Source organism: Coloeus monedula (assembly GCF_965178545.1).
Source record: "Coloeus monedula genome assembly, chromosome: 1".
Classification (NCBI taxonomy): Eukaryota; Metazoa; Chordata; class Aves; order Passeriformes; family Corvidae; genus Coloeus; species Coloeus monedula.
In genome coordinates this window covers 92,894,804-92,913,901 of record NC_138781.1, presented here as the reverse complement: position 1 = coordinate 92,913,901, position 19,098 = coordinate 92,894,804, and the positions used below count along the sequence as shown (strand labels likewise).

At 39.8% G+C, this 19,098-nt stretch overlaps 1 protein-coding gene across 2 annotated transcripts in view; it reads left to right on the top strand.

The window, feature by feature from the left end:
* The window catches only part of MOCOS (molybdenum cofactor sulfurase), a 216,573-nt gene that overhangs the window by 78,023 nt on the left and 119,452 nt on the right, over positions 1 to 19,098 (top strand). For both annotated transcript variants that reach the window (XM_082290039.1, XM_082290040.1), the window contains one exon: positions 12,437 to 13,075. In XM_082290039.1, coding sequence (XP_082146165.1) covers positions 12,437 to 13,075 — 639 coding nt within the window. The remainder of the gene's footprint in view (positions 1 to 12,436; positions 13,076 to 19,098) is intronic.

Genomic DNA, 19,098 nt, shown 5'->3' with positions numbered 1-19,098 from the left:
TATTTCTATATATGGACTGACCATCTCGCATCTGGATTTCGTGGCTTCCTGGGTCAGGTTTCTACCTCCTAGGAGCTAGATAGTGACAAAAAGATAAATTCAGGGCAGCCACTACATTTTCTGACTCAGATTTTCTCTGTAAAATGAGATTGACGTGTATTCTTAGTCACTTTTGACTTCTCGATGTTTCCAAATGGGAAAGATTATTTCATATGCACCTTCTGGGGTGAATTTTCTAATCAATAGCATCTTTAATTTATATCAGGATTAGCTAATGGGACACTTTAAACAGCATTAGTTTCAGTTTATAGTTGTCATGTCCACTTTGGTTTGAACAGAGTGATCCTCAACAAAGATGGGACAGATTGCAGCAAGTCACAAAATATTTCTCTTAGTGCTCTCTCACATATGCAGCATCTGGTTCCTGAGTTTTATTCATATTTTCTGTTCAATTAATAAAGCAACGGCTTTTATATGGAGCTTTTGTGATCCTATGGGTTTTAAGTTTCCTGTAAGCTGCTTTCATTTTACAATTCTAAAAATGTCACTTGTGAGCTCCTTAAAATGCTTTTATTGTTCCTTTTTCCCTGATGTTGTAGATCGCGACCAGCTTTGTTTTAAGGCTATCCCTCAACAGCCATTTATGCCTTGTTGCATCCATCATGTGTCAAAGAGTTTCTCCGTCAACTGCCAGGAGCACTGGAAGCTCAATTGTCAGGATTTAAGGTGAATGAAGAGCAACTTGACAGGCAGAAATTATTCTTCCCATATGAAAAAAACATCCATTCATAGTTTCTGGGAAATCTTGGGGCTGTTTGAGCCAACACAAGAAGGTGGTTCAGTGGGAACAGCATGCAGCAAGGGCACACTAAGACCAAGAATCTGTTGGTCAGCTCAACAAACAAGCAGAAAAGCCTTTCACTCCTGAATGTTTCTGTAATTATGGTTACCAAGATGTATTCACTAAGAATTCATGATGCTGTGTAATTTCTACCTCACAAGTGATCAGATAGTCCACTGTTTTACCAAAGTATGAACCTCGCAGGTTTCAGGAATTCATGTCCCAAGAGCACTGGCTGTGCTCTTCATATTATTGTCACTGCCCTTAAGAAAGTTTTTGCAGTTTTGTGTAAAATGCTTCAATGTTCTTCCTAGAAAGCAGAATCAGAGCTACACTGAAGTGGGATATCACATCACATGAAAAACAAATGGCAAAAAACTGGTGGCCAGCTGTCTTCCAGACTTCACTCTTGGGGCTTTTCCCCACAGCAAGGTGAAGTAGAGACTGCTGTTGAGGATTTGTTTGATTTGCTGGGATACCACGTTAAGTAAAATGCTGTTGAAATGCATAAATAGATTTATGTAAGCCCTCTGTATTTTGAAAGCAGACTGAAGTGATTTCAGATTAACATCTTCATCTAAAGTCATTTCCAGACAAAGCACAGTACTTGATGAAATAAGACCTATATATGTGTGAGCATTTGCTATAGTCTCTGTCACTATAGTAACTGAGACCCAGATTCACAAAATCATGTAATTCCCGCTTAAGCACCTGAGTACCTCTGAAGTTCTGGGCCTAAGTATTTCTTGAGTAAATGTGAACTCACTGTACAGGCCTTTTATGAATTTCAAGAAATTATCCTTTCTTCATAATTCTTTTTTCCTCTTGAGCAAGAAAGCTCTGGCAGGGGATCTGATGATTTTTTGTAGTCATACTGTGGCAATATGTTGTAGAGGTGGTTCCAAAAGGTTATACTGGAAACCATCAGTTTCTGAGCTTCTGGACATTTGGGATCAGAGTACTTCATCACCACTGTGGGTCCATTTTATGTAGTTGACTCCTTTTGACATGAAAGCATTTTATCTTTGTTTCCTTTCACCTTGTATTTTGCAATTTTTCCAGAGAAAAATATTAATATTAAAGAGTTGACAATACATGCGTGTGCCAGTTTGGCCAAATTTAGAAATATATCCTCTGAGAGAAGGCAGGTCACCACCCCTCCCCTACCAGGTTCAGGAAAAATAAATTTTTCCTCAAAGGAAAGTGAAAGAGATAAATCGATTTATTTAACAAACACACGGGAAAAGGAAAATAATGCTAAATAATGAAATCTCTTGCTGTGGAGAAAAACCTGGGAAAGTGTTTGAGTGTTCGAGTCCTCCCTTTGGTCTCCTTGGAGCTGGGGCTTGGCCCGGGGCCAGGCCCTCTGTGCTTGATGGAAAGTCCTCCTAACGTGTTCTGATATTGAAGCAGTCCAGTACATAAGGGAGAAAATCCAAAATTCCAGGGAAGGAAAAAAAAGGTTCAACTCTCAGTCTCTCTCCAGAGAAAAAAGAAACTGAACAACTGGCCAGAAACTGACCTGGGAGCAGCAAGCCGGGTGCTTCCTCGCTCCCCTGCCGCAGCTGGAAAAAAAAAAAAGTCGCTCTCTCTGTGTGACCTTGAACAAGCTGCAAACTGCTTTGAAAAAATTTTGCCTTCCCCCTCTCAGGCTCAGTTTAAAGGCATAGAAAGGCACAAGAATTAATTTCTGGGCATAGGGCAGCGATATGGGATACACATCATAAAGTCACCCCAAGACAATGCATGATATGTGAACATTGATATTTGTAGTTGATATCTTTCAAGATTAGGATCAAGGCCTTGTTTCAGAGCAGGAATTGGAGTAGAAACCATCAGATAGATCTCAGCACTGGGAAGATGTCTTCCAAGTGGCTCATCCTACCAGGGAGGTGGGCAGCTCTACTCTTCACAGGCTATAGACTCTGGTGTATCTATTTTCTGATAACCACAAGAGTGATTGACTTCTCACACTTCAGAAGGGAGATGGTAGAAGGAGATTGCTAGCCATGTGGGAGTGCTTGGGACCCACACACCTTGTTACAGCTGTTGCACTTTGATCCCTGGCACTCAGGATGGCTCAGGGATGGACTTGTTTGGAGCAGGTGTAGAGCAACCCTGGTACACAGGAGTTGCACAGGCTTGTCTATACAACTGCTCTCCTCCTGCCTTTCAAACCTACCTCAGTCCCAGGCAATACCACCCCAAAAAGAATAAATAAGTAATGGAAGACTGAGTGAGCATATGTCTGTGCTTGACTCATGCACCACAGAATAAATCCTACTGTTGCTGGAGAGTGTGAGAGCTGCTGGGTTATGCTTTTGCAGCTATGCTTCATTTCTCATGCCTTACAATCTAAAATACCAGGCAACGTGCAAGTAAGTCAAGCTTACTTGATAGCAAATCCATTTTATAAACAGGTCATGGACTCGTTGTCCCATGTCCGTTCTCTGGCACCTACAGGGAAAAGAGATTGGCCAGAGTCAGGGTGTCTGGGGTATGTGACACACTGTTTTAGGAAAAAGTTGCTGTAGTTTTTTAATTGGCTACAAAACCCCTACAAAAGAAAAAACAAACCACCATGGCTGAAGATATCACAGAAGAACACAGTTTAAAGGCCAAATCTAATCTGGAAACAAATTCCACTAAATAAAATTTGAACAAAGAATAATGTTTTAAAAAGATTGGAAGCCATGGTACATTATTCAAGATTAAAAAATGGCTAGCTTATAAAGTTTTTTCAGCACCCTAAAGGATATTTAACTTCTTATCTGACGTTACTTAAAAGGTTAGCCACTGTAAAACCTTGAGAGTTTGGAACCATCAGAATGCCTAAGTGGGATTTTTTTTTTCTGAAACAACCTTTACAGATTTGAAATACTTGGCTGAAAATAGCCAAGCGTTATGCTCCAGTTGATTATTTCCTATTGCTATGATTATTTCCAAAAAGCAGAAAACAAAGTGTAGTAACTTCTGACCGGTTACCAGCAAATATCTCTACAGCAGGTAGGCAGGCCTCATGGCAGTGGGTGCTTGCTGGCATTAGCAGTATTAATTAGACACTGCAACACTGAGTCTCCCCAGCTGGAGCTCAGAACACCTGCAAAGGTCAGAGATCAGGACTTACTAGGATTGGGAAGAGGGATGATTGCGCTCCAAAGATGCTGAAGTTAAGCTGGATAAGTGTAGCTGTGTATGGTGCACAAGGCATTTAGTTGCCTTTGGTGTGCAGTGGAAGGATTTGGACATGTCCAGAGCAAGACACCTTAGCCTGAAGCAGACCTCTAGCTTAGGTCAGATGAGCTTTTTAATGCAGAGCCTGTGGTCTTTGGGTGGCTCTAAAATGATGTGCTTTGGTTTCCGCAGTGTAGATGTCTTACAGTGATATGAATTTCCATATGCACACCCTTTACTTTGTTCCTGTAGCCTGTGAATAGGATATTGCACATATTCATGGTAGAAATGACATCTCTGGCTGGTATTGTGCTGTCTTGAGTGTTCACCATTGAAACAAATCTTGTGTTCTTTGTTTCTGTTCCTCGCATGCCTAAATATAAACCTTATGGTCTGTGCTAGGTAAGAGGAAGATACAGTGACTTTAGGTGTTTGGTGTAACTTATGAGGAAAATACTGTATTGAAAACATCTCACACTGAAGTTGCCTAGACTCCAACTGAGGTGATATGCTAGTCCATGCACAAAATCTTCCTATGCTTGTTTTTAGATTTGCTTCTTCCTAGTGACTCCTAAGACTTGCTGCAGAAGTAGCTTGAATTCTAAGACATGAATGATTTAAAAACTGATTTGTATTAATTTGTAGTTTTTCAATTTGGCAATTAGTTTTTGCAAATACAGTTTGGAATGGATTTCTCATGAACTGTTTGATGTTTATGGCTAGTCCTCCTTAAATGGTTCCCTAAAATATGGGTTATTTTTTCCATGTCTTTCCTGGTTACTCGACTATCAGGTGGTGAATTCTCCTTTAAAAAACCTATGGTATAAATTTTCAGAGTCATTTGTGTTGTAATTAATGAAAATACTAGGTTTCATGGGTGTTTTTACAAATCTTTGGCACTTGTTCAAGTACTGAAATAAATAGATCTGGCTGATCTTACTCAGAAAAAATATCCACAAAGTGGTTTTAAAATCATGTAGCTATTGATCTTCCCTCTCTACACAGAAAAACAACATTTAATTTCAAAGAGAAGAGTTACCCAGGGGCTTCTGCCATATCTAGGAAGTTACAGGCGTTAGAGACTTCTGTCAGAGGAGTTATAGTTGCGTATTAGAACAAACTGTACCAACAGCTCGCTTGTAGTATCGGATTTTGTGGATTTTATGAGTCCTTCTGACTGTTTTGCTCTTTTGATTACATGCGGAGCCATAATACCACCCTTATTTGTAGTTTGCTCTGTCAGTGTGCCAGGCGTGACACTGAACACCTGCTGGATGTGCACTTTGAAATGAGTTATGAGGGTCAACACCTCTCAGTCAGGGTGTGTGCTTCTTATAGGCTTTATTCATCAAAGCATCTTTTCCTGCAGGAAGATGTTTTGTGGTCATTAAAGAGCTCCTGCTCTTCTGAAGCTGTTGTGCAAGGGAAACTCCAGGCATTCTGCTGAGCTGCCAGCTTTGTGGAGCTGGAGAGAGGATCTGTTTGGTGAAGACCGACTATGACCCTTTGTAAGCAAATAGGTATTTCCACAGTGTGTCTCCAGTGAACTTGGCAGGGGAATAAATGTAATGCTTCAATTATAATGCTTCAATTCAGATGGCTGAGTGTGAATGCCTAAAGAAAGTGCAATGCTTTCAAATAGCAAGGAGGGGGGGACTTTTCAATCACCTGCCTGTGCCAAGTGGAACTTTTGAGGTGCATTCCATCTAATCATTTATTTTGTCTCCAGGGAGCAAATAAACAACAGTCATATCAATGGGTAAGATCCTAATCACTCTCATGCAAGCAGTAATGGGAAGAAGCTGGGTTCAGAATGAGTGCCTTTCAAGTAAAATGGTCAGACAAGAAGTTTATGTGTATGTAACTAGTGAGGATAAACAAGGCAGTGTGCAGCTATTTCACAGTTAGCGTGCGCTCTGAAAACTTTACATTTGTACATTGTCAGTATGAGAAAGGAAAATGAAACAGAAAAGGGAACTGACTGAGGAAACTTGGAGAGAGAGCTATAAAGGATTATTTATCCCAGTGCTCTTCCTCATGCTAGTATTAATCCATGGGCAAATCCTTCTAATTTGGAGGATCTCCACTGGATTAGCTGCACAGGTTGCAGAGGTGATATGGTATAGATTTCTGATGAAAACATTGCTGTAAGAAAAAAAACAAACAAAACAACAACAACAATGAAAAACCAAACAAAACTCCCCAAACCTAAACCTTTACAATAGCTTTTTTCAGTAAGTTAATGTTTTGCTGAAGGGAGACAGATTAGGTAAATTTTTTCCTGCTTGAGTATATTTGATTCTTTAAAGCATTTATAGATTTTAGTTTGCTTTTGTTTGAATTGGGAATTGACAATGAGAATATAACTTGAGGCTGTGGCATACTGGATTGAATAGACCTTGTCTTTATGAAATAAAATATAAGATATTTCCTACCCAGAAGGCCTGTCTTTTTAGTCTGTAAACTGGAACGTTCCCCTCATGGATATAGATGTAAGCTGTCACTTCTGTCAGCAAGAGAAATTAAAGAAAATTTGGGTTGTGTGTTATGAAGTATATCCTTTTCTACGGTATCCTTCTGTGCTGGCTTGAATGAGGATAGCCACATCTTCTTTTCCTTTTTTCTCTGTGTACGTAGAGAGAAAAACATGTACAGAACTGCTACTGCACATGAAGTTAAGCCTGAAAGCATGGGTCCTGCTCTGTAACAGCCACAGCTGTTTACAAGACCTTAGGAACTCTCACTAAAGTTGGTGGGAGTTTTTCCATTGGCTGCTTTGATCGCTGGAGCTGACTCTTAATTAATAAATGGGGAATGTTAAAACACTCTTACCCAGAAATGTAGATGCAGCCACTGTCTATACTTCCCACATGCACTTGTGTCCAGAAAGGATTAAAATGCCAGTTAAGGAATTAAAAAACAACAACAACAAAACAAAACAAAACAAAACAAAACAACAAAAACAAACAAACAAACAAAAAAAAAACAACCAAAAAAACCCACCCCAAAATAAAATATTTTCTGGCTCAGAAGTAATTTGTTAATTTTATTCTTACAAAACCTATTCATTAAACAACAGCATGTCACATCTTTTCAGTTTCTATAGAGCAGAAAACACTGTGATGATACTTCTAAGGCCCAAGGTAAGCATCTTTTAATACAAGTCTAAACTGGATTTGTGAATCTGGCTGGCATGACACTGAAAAAATATCAAAATAGAAAATACTTTTAGATTTAGATGTGCAGCTGAAAAGATTCCTTTATAAAATGCAACCTAAACTTGTACTGTTGTATAGGTAACTATGCTGTGTCTTCAAATCTGAATCTCCTGTTACAATGGCAATACTTAAATTTTTATAAGGGTTTTTTTATCAGCTACTGACTAGAGCATCATTGTACTGATGATATTTATGAAAACTCATATACAATCTAAATAAAAATGTGAATACAAATATAAAAAATGTAAACCACTAAGTCCCTGAGCATATTTTGATCTTGCCAACTAGAGATAGAAATATTTGCACCAATTGGAATTAAAGTATGGCAGGAAGCAAATCTAGCAATATAAGTTGCTTTTCAGTTTTTTACTAGCTGTTTTCAAAAGGTAGATTTGAATAGAGAGAAATTGATGTAAAACATATTTTTTGAAAGTATTTTAAGCCTAGCAGTATGGAATAAAAGCCATGTCAATCAGCTGAATTTTGGGAGGCTGTAATGGAAATGGTGTAGTATGGGAATAAGTTTGTTTGCTACTGATTTTCTGCTGAGAGCTACAAAGAGCTGATGGCAAGGAGGAACAACGGGCTTCTTGCATGAGAGAATGGCAGCCAGGAAGCAGCTTTGGAGAGCATCTCATCTAACTTTGGGTGTCACAGTGTCCCTAAGGTAGTTGAAAAAATAGTAGCCTTTACCTTCTGCACAGCTGCCAGTGGCACTGTGGAGTGATAGTTCTAATAAACTATTAATTTGGGCTTTTGGACTGGATAAGTTAGATAATGTGACTACTCCCTCTAAATATATGACTTGATTATAGAAATCTTTAAGTATAAAGCTCATTACTAATTTTGTGTGTATTAAACGTATAAAAGGAGACAGCAGGCTTGGCGGGGTTGAAAATTGACTTTCTTTGCCAGTGTTTGCTTTGAAGTGCAAAGGCATTTTGGCTCAGCTGTTGTAAAGATACAAAAGTCTCCTGGCGACTTTTAAAAATCATTAAACACCAGCTAACAGAGAGGTCTCAGAATACAAACACCCACAGGGAAGTGTGGTCAAGTGGGAGCATTTTCAGTGCCTTCTCTCTGGACAGGTTTCATGATCTATGTATGTCGCAATCTGTGCTCCTGGGGGCGTTGAGAGGACAAGGAGAAGAGGTGGCCACTCGTAGTGTGTCTTCAATGTCTGCAAAGATGGAGCTTGCAGCTTCCTCCCTGCCTTGCCAGTCTGACAGCAAGGGACTGGATTAAGTTCCTCAGCCTTTCTGCCAACTTGCAAGTGAAGGCACAGTTGTATCCATATGTTTCACAATTACCTTCTTAGTCCTTTCTTCCAAAGAGTCCTTTGAAACGTGGGAATTTGTAATACTATAAAATGCCACTGCTCTTTGCAGCTGTGAGCTGTAGTAGATCAAGTTATCAGTTTTCTACTTCAAGTCTTTAGTCCTGCTGCCAACAGCAACCTTATATATGGCTATAAATCTTCCCGGAGTATAATAAAGGTGTACTGCATTTCACTGTAATGGGGTATGTCTTGCACGAAGACAGACAGCATTAGGAATTTTGTGTGTAATAGCTAGTGCTTCCCAATATCCATGTCAAAACAGAGGATGTAGTACTGTGGGCTGCAGAAGTCAATAAGATGTATTGCAGTTTTCTATCCCTGAGTAGTCTGATTTTATCATGGCAGTGCTGCTCTAGTTCAGGATTTTGTGGTATTCATTTCATAAACCTTATTCTGAGGTGCTCGCAGCTTTTCTGCTCTGCACATCAAAAGGAGAAGGAAGTTCCCTGAATTCAGTTGCTCTTGCTTTATTTATTTATTTTACTTTTTGAGGTAAGAAATAGTTCAAACTTTTAAAATTCCACTTCTTTTGCAAGTATTGGAGTCATAGCAATTTTATAAGGCATTTGGAGACTCAAAATGCAATAGGTACTTAATTTGACTTTCAAAAGAATCTATTTGCTATCTAAGTCAATTAGAAATATAACTTGATTGTTTCTCTAGCTCTAGGAACTTAAATGGCTTTAAAAAAAAAGCATCTAATTTATTTGGAGACTTTTGAAAAGTTAACCCTACAGCTTGATTTTTTTCATCTGAAAGTCAATTTCTTGTATTGAGCTGAATAGATAATACATCACTGTTGTGCCAGGGATTTTATTTCAGAACTTTTCAGCTATTTCTGAATTTGAATGAATTCAAACTAAATATAGTTTAAATACCCATGAGCTTTGTCTCACTCATTTATGAATTAAACATAGAGATGTCACTATTTGTGAGCCTAAACAATCCAAAATAGTATTTATTGTTTTGTAAAATTCTGAAAATGTTTAATAAAGGTGCTCAATGGCTCTGATATTCATGGTTGGATGACAGCATCCCATTATTAAATCACATTCCACCATTTTTGCATTCTAGCTATAGTCATTTAACAGTGTCTTTTGGTCAAATTAAGTGCTGTGGTAAGCAAGTACAATTCCAGTGGAGAACTTCAGGTACTATTCTTACACAAAATTTAGCATTTGACCCAGGTGTGTCTCACCTTGCACTGAGCATGTGTGGCACAAAGAGGCTGAGTGGGGAGGAGAGCAGAGAAATTGTAGAGAGTATAAGAGGAGCAGACTTGATAATAGCCTTCAGCTTGCTTTTTGTCGCTGCTCTTGTCAGCTCACTCTTATGAAAAGATGTTACGTATTAAGAATTTGCTCCTATCACCAAGTGTTTTAGCTCAAAATGTATTCTGTGTGTGAATACATAAGTCGGCCTGCAGCTCACAGAGTTAAAAATAGAGCAAGTTGGATATTTTATTGTTGTTGTTGTTGATCATTTTTCTTGAAATTGCACAACCTTTTTGCAATTTTGTTTATATCAGTGTGATGATTCCAAAACTTATCCAATATGACTGTAGAGCATACAAAAATTAGCCACATCAGATAATACATAGAAAATTATGCCCATAACCACAAAGACCCAGCCTCCTTTCTAATCTACTCTCCACCATTCCATTCCCATAGAAACAAAACTGTAATGCTTTCCTTCTCTGTCCCTGAAAAAGAAAGTAAGACTCTTGCTTTTTCTGCTTTCCATCTTTTCTGTATCTAGGTAAATGCACGGAAAGAAGAATAAAGGCAGAATGATATCAGGACTGAAATTGAGGGCATGGTTCTGAGTGGTAACCCTGCAACCAGCTGGGTTGAGGGTTTCAGGTTCCTTCACTGAGGTGTCCTACACAACACATACACGTGCTCTAAGCTGTAAAGCAGGTGATGGAGGGAAAGGCTGCACAGCTCTGTGCAGGGGGAAAGGGGAAGGATTCAGTGACCGGAGAGAACAGGTCACAGCAATGAATGAGGCAGGCTGTCAGCTCAGTACCCGATACAAAAATGTCTATGATTGTTCCTGTCTTCAGCGCTAACAGGGTTTCTAAACTCTAATGGAAAAGCTTGGGTTCTATGAACATGGTCTTTAAAAATTATGTGCAGGGCTGTGAATGCTTGCAGCAACTATCCTTTGGCAGGTCTATTTCAGAAAGATTCTTATGAATTCTTTCAAATGGTTTCTCAGAATGTTTAAAGCCTAAGTCCATGACCTGCTCCTTCATAAAAGTTGCAATTCTTTCTTTATTTCCAAAAGACATAAAATACCTACCATTTGCATCAGTTTTCAAAAATTTAAGTTCTGAAAAAAGTCAAGTCTCATTTGGGCCTATGAAATCATCTGTTGCATCCTGTACTTCCCAGTACCATAACAGTTTTCTTCAACTGAGAAAAGTATTCATAGTATAATTTCAGTGGGCCTTTTTAGGGTGTTTTTTTAGTGCAAATCATCAAAGCCATTGTAATTGTTTCTTTTCCAGTGTTTAATATTTGACTGTTGCACACACCACCGAGCTCTAAAACCCTTTCCCTGTAGCATTTATGTTTCAGACTGGACAAATAAAATTTTAAGGAATTTCAGCACTGTCCTATGTTTCATGATTTTTAACTTGAATTTGTAACATAATCTTTTATGCAACTTATATTTAAATGCATCTGCATCTTCAGTTTCTGCCTCTTCTAGCAAGGGAATATCATGTTGTATGAAACATGCAAACTTTTAATGATACACATTGGAAACCAGAGTTCATGGCCTCTCTAAGTGCTGGTCTGTATCTTGGAATTCCACAGCTCAGGATGCCAGCTGCTTGGAGAGCACTTCTGAGCAGCAGCATGTATGCTCTGGTTCCATTTTGTTTGCTCTGCTCCATTCTCTGAAGCTGATGTCTCTTGGATGTTTATTACATTTTCTGTTTATATTAGTAGGAGTTTTATAAAGTTAATTCAGAGAATTACCTTTACCTTCCATCAGGTGAAAAAGGTAAGAAAGGTGACTGAATTGAAGCTATTCCTCAGCCTCTGAAAAGACTCATCTTGCACACTGCAAAACCGTAATAGATGCACAGCCTAGCATGGATACCACAAGCTGTGTTAGATGGTGTTCACAAAAGGTAGTTTAGAGCCAACAAGGTGCTCTCAAGACATCAAAGAATGTCTAGCACAGACATTCCTCCAGAGATCAGTTTGCTTTTCATAGTTTGGCTCATTGGAAAACGTTAGATTACTTCTGGTTTGGGAAGCTTACCTTTGTGGAGCACAGAGATTACAGCCTTAAGTGCATAAGGCCCATGGAATTGTGTGTTGCTTCTTGCTGCCTTCTGTTTCTATTGTTAATAACATAAGCAAGGAGCAAAGCTGTTTTCTAAGGTTTCCCTGTTGAATATTGTGACCCTTAATTTGGATGCTCACTATTTAAGTAGATTATCTTAACTGAAACATATTCTGTCTGCTCTAAATAGTCTGCAAACTGAAAACACTAATAGTTTATAAATAAAACTGGTCACTCTCAAGGACAGTGTAATTTTAATTATATGCAGGCTTAATTCTGATCCCACTGAGGGACCAGACTGGCCACTCTATTTGGAGCCAGGCAAATTGGCTTCTATCCTTAAGAACACAGCCACGTTCACTGCAACAATGAAAAGTGTCTCTTGTGGACAAAATGATTCAAGATCCCTTGTTGAAGCTTATTGTACTGTTTGGCAAAACTTGTCTACTATTCATAGTTGGTGTCAGAGTAGAACTTATGGTGAGGTAAACTGAAATACATCACACAGCAATAAAAGAGAAAAATCAGAAAATAAATTGATATTTTTCTTTTTTCATTTTTCAGAACATTGCAACACTTCCACACTACTGCTGAGGATTACACCATCATTTTCACATCTGGATGCACAGCTGCACTTAAACTGATAGCAGAATCATTCCCTTGGATACCTGAAGGCACAAAGCAACCCAGCAGTCGATTTTGTTACCTAACTGACAGCCACACATCTGTGGTGGGTATGAGAGGCATAACTGCTTCAATGAATGTCTTGTCTGTTCCAATAAAACCAAAGGAAATTTTGTCAGCAAAAAGCAGGTTACCAGCTGAAGAACAAAACTGCACAACACCTCATCTATTCTCTTACCCAGCTCAGAGCAATTTTTCTGGTACCAAATATCCCCTTTCATGGATACAGGACATAAAATCTGGAAAACTCTGCCCCATCAAAATACCAGGGAAGTGGTTTGTTCTACTAGATGCAGCTTCGTATGTGAGCAGTTCTCCACTGGACCTGGGAGTTCACCAAGCTGACTTTATCCCCATCTCATTCTATAAAATCTTTGGATTCCCAACTGGTTTAGGAGCATTATTGGTAAACAACCGGATTGCTCCCCTCTTGAGGAAAACCTATTTTGGAGGTGGAACTGCAGCTGCCTACCTCGCAGGAGAGGACTTTTATTTGCCGATGAAATCCATAGCAGAAAGGTGAGGCTTTGTTTAACAAAACAGGATTTTTTGCTGATACTGTTTGCATCAGATAAATGTCTCAGGCTTGGTGTATGCACTGGGCTGTGATGCATGTGCTCTTTATGCAGTTGGATAGGTATTTCACATCTAACTCAGTTTGTCTTATTATTCTTTTTCCTATCTAAAGAACATAATCTGAAATATGTGCCTTCCTTTCCTGATCTAGTTTGCCAAAACAGCTAAAAATATAAGGCTTCATTCAGTGACATAAAGGTCAATCCATGCATTTTTAAATTTGTATTTAAGGTGCCTCAGTGGAAACTTGATTTATTTTTGAAACTCTGTACCCAAAGCAGCCAGACCAAGGTCGATCACCCAGTGTAACAACCCTTAGTGAAATTGCAAAGGTAGGTCTATGTATTTCACTGGACAAGTGCAACGCTTTACCCTCAAGAGAGGCTTCATCAGAATAACAAGTTCAGTAAGATACATTACCTACAACAAATATTTGTGGTGCACTTATTCCTTGACTGAGATTCTGAAGAAGATCTGAAGCTCTCCTACAGAAAAGAGAGGACACCTAAAGGAGGTCAAACATATACACATAGGAAAATGCAGGGCAATATCACCAGTCCTTGAACACACTGAAGTGCCACTCTTAGTGATGCTTGGTCTCCCTTCTTCATGTCAGCAACAACTTACATAAATGCAGTAAAGGGTCTTTCTTCCTGTGTCACATGTCCTGTGCACAAAGGAGATGCTAGAGATCAGCATTTCATCACAGAATCATAGAACAGTTTGGGTTGGAAGGGACCTTAAAGATTGTCTAGAGGTCCAAGCCCCCTGCTGTGGGCCCAGACACCTTCCACTAGACCAGGTTGCTCAGAGGCCCATCCAGCCTGATCTTGAACATTTGCAGGGATGGGGCATTGAGGACTTCTCTGGGCAACCTTTTCCAATGCCTCACCACCCTCACAGTAAAAAAATTCTTCCTTATATCTAATCTAAACCCGCACCCTTTCAGTTTGAATTTATCCTTGTCCTGTCAATATATGGCCTTGTAAAAAGGCTCTCTCTAGCTCTCCTCTAGTCCTCCTTCAGGTACAGGAAGGCTTCTGTAAGGTCTCCCCCGAACCTTCTATTTTCCAGTGCTGAACAACCCCAATTCTCTCAGCCTTTGTAAGAGAGGTACTCCAGTCCTCTGAGCATTTTCATGACCCTCTTCTGGACTCATTCAAACAGATACATTTCCTTTCTATGGAGGGTGCCCCAGAGCTGGATGCAGCACTCCAGGTGGGGTCTCTGAGGGCAGAGCAGAGGGGCAGAAGCACTTCCCTGAACCTGCTGGCCATACTGCTTTGGATGAATCCTAGGATATGGTTGGCTTTCTGGGCTTCCAACACACTCGTTGCTGGGTCATGTTGAGCTTCTCATCAACCAACACATCCAGGTCCTTCTCCCCAGCAGTGATGTCAGTTCATTCTCCACTCAGCCTGTATTTGTGTTTGGGATTGCCCTGACCCATGTGCAGGACCTTTTACTTGGTGTTGTTGAGATTTATGATGTTCACACAGGTCCACCTCTCATGCCTGCCAAGGTCCCTCTGGATGGCATCCCTTCTCTCCAGTGTGTCAACTACACCACACAACTTGGTGACATCAGCAATCTTGCTGAGAGAGCACTCAGTCCCACTGCCCACATTGCTTGCAAAGATGTTGAACAGTGCCAGTCCCAATATCAACCGCTGAGGAACACCTCCTGTCACTGGTCTCCACTTGGACATCGAGCCATTGGTGGCAACTCTTTGGATGTTGTCATCCAACCAATCTATCCACTGTTCCACAGAGTGGTCCATCTGTCAAAGCCATGCCTGTTCAGTTTAGGAACAAGGGTGCCATGTAAGACAGTGCCAAGTGCTTTCCACAAGTCCAGGTACCTGTTCTTCCCTTATCCATCAATGCTGTAGTGCTCTCTTAACAGCCCACCAAATATGCCAGACATGGTTTGCCCTTAGTAAAACCATGTTGGCTAGCAGGAATCACCTTCTTATTTAACATGTGGCTTAGCATAATTTCCAGGATGATTTCTCCATGGTCTGGCTGGGCACCAAGGTGAAACTAACCAATATGTAGTTCTTCAGGTCTTCCTTTGCTCTCTTTTTAAAAGTGGGTGTTCAAGTCAGTGGGAACTTCACCTGACTGCCATGACTTCTCAAATACGATGGAAAGTGGCTTAGCCACTTCATCCACCAGTTCCCTCAGGCCCCACAGATGTATCTCACCAGATCACATGGACTTGGTCACCTTCAGGTTCCTTGGATGGTCTCAAACCTGTTCTTTTCCTACAGTGGACCATTCTTCATTCTTCCAGTTCTTGCCTTTTCATTCTGTGGCTTGGGCAGTGTGACTGGGGCACTTGCCGGTCAAGACAGAGAAAAAAAAGTCATTGAGTACTTCAGCCTTCTCATATCCTAGGTAACCAGGTGTCCTGTTCCTTTCTGGAGAGAGCATCATTCGTAGGCTTGGAAAAGATGATCCTTGAATCCATGCAGGCCTCCTGGCGTTTTTGCCTGACTTCCTCTTCGTTGAGATGCGTCATTCCTAGGCTTGGAATAGATGACCCTTGAATCTTAACCAACTCTCTTGTGTCACTCTTCCTTCCAGGGCTTTATCCCATAGCATTCTAACAAATACTAAATACATATTGATATATAGATATATATAAAATTATAGACCTTGGGAAAGGCTAGAGGTTAAAAGGGGAAATGGTAAAAAACGCCCTTAATTCCTTTCAATTATTTATGGATGTGTATTCAGAAGCACGATGTCCTGCATCTCCCATAATGTGAATGTCTGACCTTTCACTGTGTGCAAAATGATGCTTCATGTGTTTGCACCTCTTCTGGGTATGTGCTCTGAATGCTGCTGGGAGTTCTGGTTCTGGGCTGGTAAATGCAGAGGCTGGCTGCATTCACCTGGCTCTTGCCATACAAGGCCATGCATTATTTCTGAATTGGATGTCAGTACCGTGAATGTCCAGTTAATCTTTTAATGTAGAAATAAAAAGAACAGGGAAACATTGTTATTCGGACCTCTGTTTCTGATTTTTCAAACCAAAAAGGCTTTGAAGTGCAGCTCTCACTGAAATTCAGGATGACAGGGCATAGAAATCACGGGATCCCAGGGTGCTCCTGCATCATCTGCAAGCCAAGGATAAAACCTGCTTTAATTTCACCTGAGCAGGCTCTAGTTTCCAAGCAGCTTTTCTAGAGGTAATTGATACATGACTCCTGAGATAGCATAGCAGATAAAAATATCTGAAATGTGTTTTATGTCTCAGTTCTGCTTTTATACTTTCTTTAATTAAGAAGGGAAAGGTATGTGGTAACCTGAAGGGGTACTGTATTTCTGGTATCTTTTTCAAGAGTTTTCAGAGGTTGACTAATTATAAACATGTCAGGTATCTGAGGCTCCCACTGTTTCAAGGGCTTTTTTTACTGAGTCAGAAGAAGGACCTGCTTTAACCTTCTTCTACTACAGAGTTAGAAACAAAGGAAATTGACTTCTAAGTCAGTCTGGGTACACAATGTGTAATCTTGGTATGAGGGATTAAAACTAAAATAATCAAAACTGACAGCTGGATACTAGTTGCCATTAAACACCAAAGTGTCATGCAGACAGTCTAAGTCATTGTTCATAGGTCAATATTTATACTTGGCCTCATCTTATCCTTTAGTTGTTATTTGAAAAGCCAATATTTAAAAGTTCATGTTTAGAGCATTACTGATGCAGTCCATAACCTCTCATGAACTGTGGAGACTTAAAGTTCTGCCTGGAGAGGCTTGAATTTTTCAAAGATAGGTCAGGAATGAGGCTAACTTTCTTGAAAAGTAAAAACAACAATACAACAATGTTGTATTGACATCCTCAATCAATGTGCTTCAAGCTATAGCACCTCTTTTTTTTTTTTTTTTTTTTTGTTCAGCTGCTATAGGTTTTGCTTTGTTATGTTTTAAAGTGTTTTCCCAATAATAAAATACAGGCAGAGCAGTTAGGAACAGAACTACACTTCAAATGAAATGCCAGGTCACCATAGCTGGAGTTAATATGATTACCTTATCTGCGGGCCACATTTCCATTTCCTTGCTAGTGGCTGAAACACCTGGGTCATTATTTGTCCAATAACAGCAGGTCCAGTCAGGTTTTATCTCTGCCAAATTGCAGTCAGGAACCTCCATCCCTGTAGGTATCCAAACCCAACTGGCGGAGGCCCTGAGCAACCTGCTCCAGCTGGACATGCTTTAGGCCAGAGGTTGGATTTGAGTTTCCCAGGGGTCCTTTCCAGCCTCTGTGCTTCTGTGATTGATTTTGTGCACCTCTTCTGAGCTCCATCTGCATTGTCTCTTCAGACCTGTCTTTGTGATTCCAAAAGGTTTTATTTTTATTTTACATTTTTTTTAAAAAAGCTTGTTTACAGTGCGTGATTAGTATTCGGAATGAACACACTGAAACATGTCATTTCATCTGATAATTCATAAGGAAACTTGAACTCTAGCAAATGTCATTGGAAAAGGGGATTTAAATATATGTGTCTGAGTACTGCTAGCAGAAGGTATTCCCCATTCACACATAATCCAAGAGCAGTGTACTAAGAAAATAGCTTTTTCTAAGTCAAGGTGAAACTTGAGCAGAAACATGTAACGAGCGACGGCTTATCCATCTCTCCTACCCAAGACTGTCAAAATGGTTGCCATTTTTCTTCATAGATGCAGCTTTTGCTACTGTTTCTTGTATTTTATTTTGATGTTCCTGTTATATAAATTAATATACCGCAGTCTCTTTTACATTTCTTTAATATCTTTAAATCACTTCCATGTTTTCCCATTTCATGTCAGTAGCCAATCTTCCTATCTCAACTTTTAAAATCATGTTTATTGTATTCTCATCCTTGTATCAAACAGCTTGACAAATTACTATTATCATTCACAAATCTAGCCTCATTTCCCATGGTTTTTTTTCTGCACAGCATGAGATAATAAAATGATATGATTATGTATAGCAAGAATTCAGCGATAAAATATTCATCATCTGCTCTATTTTTCTTTTGTATCTGGGAGTGCTATTCAGAATCTGATCATCCTGGAATTTATGACTCAGGGAAAAGGAGCTGTTGTGTTATCTGTAAATTGGGTATCTGCATCTTAGTCTACCAATGTGAAATATTTAGTGCATTAGCTGTTGTGTGTTGTTCATTTCCAAATGCATTTTCAAAAGCTTTGTAAATCCAGGTGGCATGACTTTGCCCCTGACAAGTTTAAGTGACTCTTGCGTCTGTTGATCGAATAATTTGACAATCCCAAAGCAGCACACATACTTTTGTAGTCTATTATACACTGCACTTAGCCAAAGCAGGTTTCTTTATTCTTGATGCTGTGGCTGGAGATCCCTGGGACAACTCTGTGCACGCTTATGCAGTGTATGCTGACATGGTTTGGTCCGCAGTGGCATTCTGGGTTTGTGTGTGCTCAGGGGAAGGAAGCAAGGAATGGGAAATACAGGCAGAAAGCTAGGGATAAAAACTAGAATCCCAAGAGCTGGAGTTGAGACAAAATCCTGAGGCTGGATGGTGGGTATGCAGCAGCTTGACAATCCTTTGGCAAATAAAGCTGATCTTCTGCTTGAAGCTATCTCTTTAGCGTGATTGTTTCTGTCAGCCTAGAAAGAAAGAATATAGTGACAGGTGCTGGCTTATTCCATAGAAGCTCTTCACAGTGCTCAGAAATCACCTAGGGCCTGGACTGTGCTGAGAGGAGCACAGTCTTTATGTGCAAACTCACCTTGTAGTCTGGCATATGCTCATTGGCTCCACACAAGAGGACTTTGGCCATCTGCCCATGATTACTTTATGTGGTAAGTGGACTTAAGCATCACCCTGTCAAAAACCACATTTTGTTTAAGCATTTTGCTATGATTCTTCTGCATTTTTATGACGTTTAGAGATCTCCAAACAGGGCAACTTTTGGGAGAATTTCAAAATCTCTA